Genomic DNA, 5,195 nt, shown 5'->3' with positions numbered 1-5,195 from the left:
ACCACTGATTTGTAGTCGTGTCCTCTTTTGGAAGGCCAAACAAAGTAGTTTCGCTTTCACAACGAAACAGTGCCACACACCGCGGCCTACAGTGAGCAGAGGCTGGGGACTAGCATGAGGAACGGCGGGAGGGTTAGAGTGAGCGGAGGCGGTGGGCTTGAGAACGGCGCGGCTGGCGATTTCGACGAAGGAGTGTCCGGAAGGACATGTGACGACCCCGGGCTGGACTCCGCTTCGTCCACGGTGAAAGCCGATCCGGTGATCCACAGCGCAAAGTTGATGTATTCCCTCAGCGACCAGCACAGATCAGCTCTAGGCATGACGAAGCGGATATCGTCCTCTTTTGGAAGACCAAACAAAGTAGTTTCGCTTTCACAACGAAACATACAGCGACTCCACGACATGGCGGCGGCGGCAGCAACAATACTACAGCGAGAATAAAAGTTACGCCTTCTTTCTTTGCGTGAACATTATGCGAATCTTCCCACAGAGCGACGTAGGTATGTTGGGGCGTTTTAAAACGAGCCGTTTTAGGTAGGCGTGGCTGACTCTTAACTTTTATAAAGAATATCTCTTTGGATTTGAGACTTTAGTCTTTGCAACTTTACAGATCTTCTTTATGCACCAAGAGCTTGTAACACTCCAAAGAGAAAGGAAAAATTGAAATCGCATCATATGACCCCTTTAAATAATAAATACTGGGCACAATTCATTCTCACTGAATTTTCCGCCATGCATTTAAAAGGAAAAATCAAAATGTTGTCATCATTTACTCATGCTCATGTCCTTCCAACTTTGTATGGCTTTCTCTCTTTCGTTTTGTTGAACACAAAAGAAGATATTTTGAAGAATGTTTTTTTCCACAGAAGAAAGAAAGTCATACAGGTTTGGAATTGACATGAGGGTTAGTAAATAATGGCAGAACTTTCATTTTTGGGGTGGTGTTATTTTATATTTTATATTTTATTATATATATATATATATATATATATATATATACTATTATATTTATTTATACTATTATAGTTCACATTCATATTTTGAATTAGCTTTTCTTTTAATATTTTCTTTCTTTTTCTCTTTTGTTTTGTTTTGTTGCATTTCTAGTAAGATTTAGTAATTTTTATTAGTTTTAGTTTACCTTTTTAAATATGACCATTTAAGGTTATTTTTTTAAATGTCATTTTTAGTTTTTATTGATTTCCAGTAAGTTATTTTAGTTCTTTAACTAATTGTTGCCAAAACAACACTTATAATTTTCATATTTAATAACTTGTGCTTATATTTTCTGACTTATTTTTATAACATTTATAGAATTATTCAATGTACCATGACTAGTATAAAACATCAAAGCAGCATTAAAATGTTCAGCAGGCACTGATAGTGTTGAGGAAGGGCCAGCAACTGGTATGATTTCTGATTTCTTATTTCACTTTGTGGCAATAGTCACTGGCACAGACTCCAGCGCTGTCCGTCTGTCTGTATCAGTTTTGCATTGCAGTGGCTTGTTTCCAGGTTTGAGCCTCTCAGCTGGAAGAGGAGATACTGGCCCCACTGACCTGCACTATAATCCATCTTTGCAGACATGCACTGATCATGTTTTCCCCCCATCTTCAACTGCCGGTCAACAGGCACAACTGACATTTCTTCTGGCTTGCTGGGACGCACAGTGGAAGGACTTTGGGCATTGACCTTTGCCTCCAGCACGCGTGTAAGACACAAACTCTTGCGCCCAACAACTGAGATGCAGATTTGTCACATTCTCTAAGCAGACAGGAATTTCACAGCTGAATACTCAAAGAGACGGACCAGCCGCAACGGAACCATCAAAGGCCTCTGACGCTGAGTTTTATGTAATCTGCTCACCAGGATCCTGTTGCAGCACAGTTGGCAGAAACTGTTTGAGGAAATTAACAGCCCGTATGGCCAATTCTTATAATTAACTTGCTCCAACATTATCTTTTGTAAATACTCTGTGCTTTGCTTATACTTGTCATATATCTAGTTTCACTGCTATCCGTGCTAAACAGATATTTTATGGAATTATATCAATATTATTACTGTAAACTATCAACTATTGCCATTATTTCATAATAATTTTACAGTAATAGTTCAGTGTTTTCCTGTGAAATCAATCGAGGATAAGTCCGGTACCACTTTATTTTATAGTCCTGTTCTGCATGTACATACTATGTACATATTATTGTGATTACAAAACTTTGTAATAACCAGGTACTAACCCTGAACCTACCCCTAAACCTAACCTTAACCCATTTAGTTACCTTATATTACCCATTCCTTTTTAGGTAAGTACATTGTACATACACATATACGATAAAGTAAAGTGCAAGCATAAGTCCTTATAAAAAAATTAATTAACAAGTATTCGATAAACTCACATAAAGTGAAATATAATGAATAGCAAACCTCAAGTGCCTGATTGTTTATATCAGGGGTCTCCAAACTCAGTCCTGGAGGGCCGGTGTCCTGCAGAGTTTGGCAGGACACCAGCCCTCCAGGACCGAGTTTGGAGACCCCAAGTTTATATCATCGTAACTTATATTTTAAACTATATAATCACCCAACTATATATTTTAAAGTTGGATATATACATATAATACACTAATGTAAAGCAATAGGCTTATACAGCAAATCTTGGCTCTGTGATTGTCTATATCATTGCAAAATGTAAACTATATTACCACCCAGCTGTAATCTGCAAAATGCACATACAAGGCATGAAAATATTAAGATATTATAAACATTCACATCATGATTTTCTGTAAAGCGGCTTAAAAAAAGTGTGTTGTGAAAGCGCTATAAGAATCAATTCGGCTTGACTTGACAAACACACTAGCAGCACATTGTGACTTCCTATGATAGTGGTTTAGTGATATGAATTTTTAAATGGCTTATGTCTATATCATTATGTAGTAAGCATACATAATACTGTTAAATGACTGCAGATTAGTTGTAAAGAGTATTGTTGAAATTAAAATTTTTAAACAGTTATATTACACATTCAAATTTCATTAAAAAACTTTCAAACAGAAATATGAAAATGGTTAGAATTATATTTCTGATATCAATGCCCTTTAATAATGTATGCATTTGGGATGTGTAGAAAAGTTATTCAGAATTAATCAAATATTTAATCTGTTTGTTTTATATTTGGAACTTGGAAGTTATTATATGTATATTGAATTACTGTAAAATATTTTTTTTTTAAAGCAACCACCACTCACATATAATATACAGTAAAAAAAAATAAAAAATAGAAATGAACAGTGTATGAAATATATTTACCTTGGGCTTCACAGCTGTGTTGAAATAGCATACAGCAGCCACAGAGCAGCAGAACTACAGTGAGTTTCATGGTGCAGGGCAATCTGAAACAATGAGACATTAACACATTAACATTCATGAAATTATCATTCATTCAATCACAAACTTTTGAACAGTTTGCTATTAACATATATTATGAATATACCTACTGAATATAAGTATAAAGCAAGAAATGAGGCACTAAAAACAAGGCATGCTTGCATAGCATCCAACATGAGTCACAACAGCCCAGCACTTTCACTCTTCCAAACATCGAACAGAGCAACACCTGACCATGGACCAGCCAACAGACACACTTAATAATTCAACTTAATACTTAATAATTAAAAGCACTATGTGAATCTTTCATGGTGAACATTTACAAGACCGCATTACTCTACTGCTTTTTTTTTGTTGTTGTCTATTTACACATCTTGCAACTTTGCTGAGCTTAGTGCTGACAGAAAAAGTGTTATTTTGTGTCTGTTTGTTGCTCTTATGCCTAACCTGCACTCTGTTCCACACCTCCTTAAGCAATACTGTTTAATATTCCCATTTTATGCTAATTTACAAGACCATAACTTTATTTTTGGGTTCTGCTAGAATACATTTACATTATTTAATGTAAAACAAAACAACAACACAACACATGCTGTACATTGCAGCAGCAGCTCTTTTCACCCTCTGCTTGAAACACACAGATTTAGTTCCTGTCTCTTTAATAGAGATAAAACAATATGAAAATTTCATATCCTGATTATAGTGACCTAAATGATCACAGTTATCAATATTATCACAGTATTGTTAACAAATTGTCAAAAACCAACAAATCAAATGAGCATTACTGTGCACATATTGTTCGCATAAACTTTTAAATAATAACATTAAAATTATGGTGTCACGGTGTGCCTATGGTGAGGAACGAGGAGAAAGCAGGAGAATCATAATTAACAGTCTTTATTGACATCTAGGGACTCACACGTAGGACATGGGATCGACGTTCAAGACAGCACACTAGACATGGAAACACACAGGGCTTAAATCATGGAAACTAATGAGGGAACACCTGGAAACAATGAACATGATGACATGAGGGAAAAACACCTGGAAACAAATGAACACAATCAGGGCAGGAACAGGAAGATCAAATAAGGGCATAAACATAACATGGAGCAAGTGGGGGAGGAAAACACAAGACACAGGACTGACATTACTCCCCCAGAAAGTGCGTCCACGTGCCCCACAACATCCAACGAGGAGTGGGGGTGGGCACTCTGGAGGCCCCTCAGGACAGACACGGGACGGCAGGCCTCCAGAGTGGTACCCGTTCCGGGACCCATGGCGGATCAGGCAGTTCGGGGCGTCATGGCGGAGCAGGCAGACTAGGAGGCCATGGCGGAGCAGGCAGTTCAGGATGCCATGGCGGAGCAGATACTTCCCCCTCCAAAAACATCCTTGGGGAGAATATCGTCTTTAGAGGCCCTCCGTAGGCCTAATTCGGGAACTGTGGCCCTCCCTGGGCTGGACATGGGGACTGGAGCACTTTCTGTGCTAAAATCGGGGACTGGAGCCCTCTCTGGGCTAAACTCGGGGGCTGGAGCCGACACTGGAGTGAGCTCTGGGGCTGGAGCCGACACTGGAGCGAGCTCTGGGGCTAGGATGAGGGCGGAGAACATTGTTTTTCTCCTCATCCTCCTCCTTTGGTTAGAGGTGAATGGCGTGGCCGGTGGGCTTGACATCGGCACAGCCGGCGGGCTGGAGAGAGCCGCGGCTGGCGGGCTTGACGGCGGGCTGGTTCTGGCTCAGGCCCGGACACTCCCCAGACACTGGTAGATCCCTTCCCTCAAGCATAGTCCTTTGGTGTCTGGGGG

At 39.5% G+C, this 5,195-nt stretch overlaps 1 protein-coding gene and 1 long non-coding RNA gene across 3 annotated transcripts in view; one reads left to right on the top strand and one right to left on the bottom strand.

Moving 5' to 3' along the window:
* LOC107669559 (uncharacterized) overlaps positions 1 to 5,195 on the top strand; it is an 18,993-nt gene that overhangs the window by 1,917 nt on the left and 11,881 nt on the right. The window lies entirely within an intron of this gene.
* The window catches only part of dlk2 (delta-like 2 homolog (Drosophila)), a 28,327-nt gene that overhangs the window by 14,943 nt on the left and 8,189 nt on the right, over positions 1 to 5,195 (bottom strand). For both annotated transcript variants that reach the window (XM_016461844.1, XM_016461845.1), the window contains exon 2: positions 3,307 to 3,389. In XM_016461844.1, coding sequence (XP_016317330.1) covers positions 3,307 to 3,376 — 70 coding nt within the window. In that variant the 5' untranslated portion in view covers positions 3,377 to 3,389. The remainder of the gene's footprint in view (positions 1 to 3,306; positions 3,390 to 5,195) is intronic.

This window comes from Sinocyclocheilus anshuiensis, unplaced genomic scaffold (genome assembly GCF_001515605.1).
Source record: "Sinocyclocheilus anshuiensis isolate Anshui unplaced genomic scaffold, SAMN03320099.WGS_v1.1 scaffold460, whole genome shotgun sequence".
NCBI classification, from domain to species: Eukaryota; Metazoa; Chordata; class Actinopteri; order Cypriniformes; family Cyprinidae; genus Sinocyclocheilus; species Sinocyclocheilus anshuiensis.
Note: the sequence above shows the minus strand (reverse complement) of the source record. Positions and strands in the feature narration are given on the sequence as shown.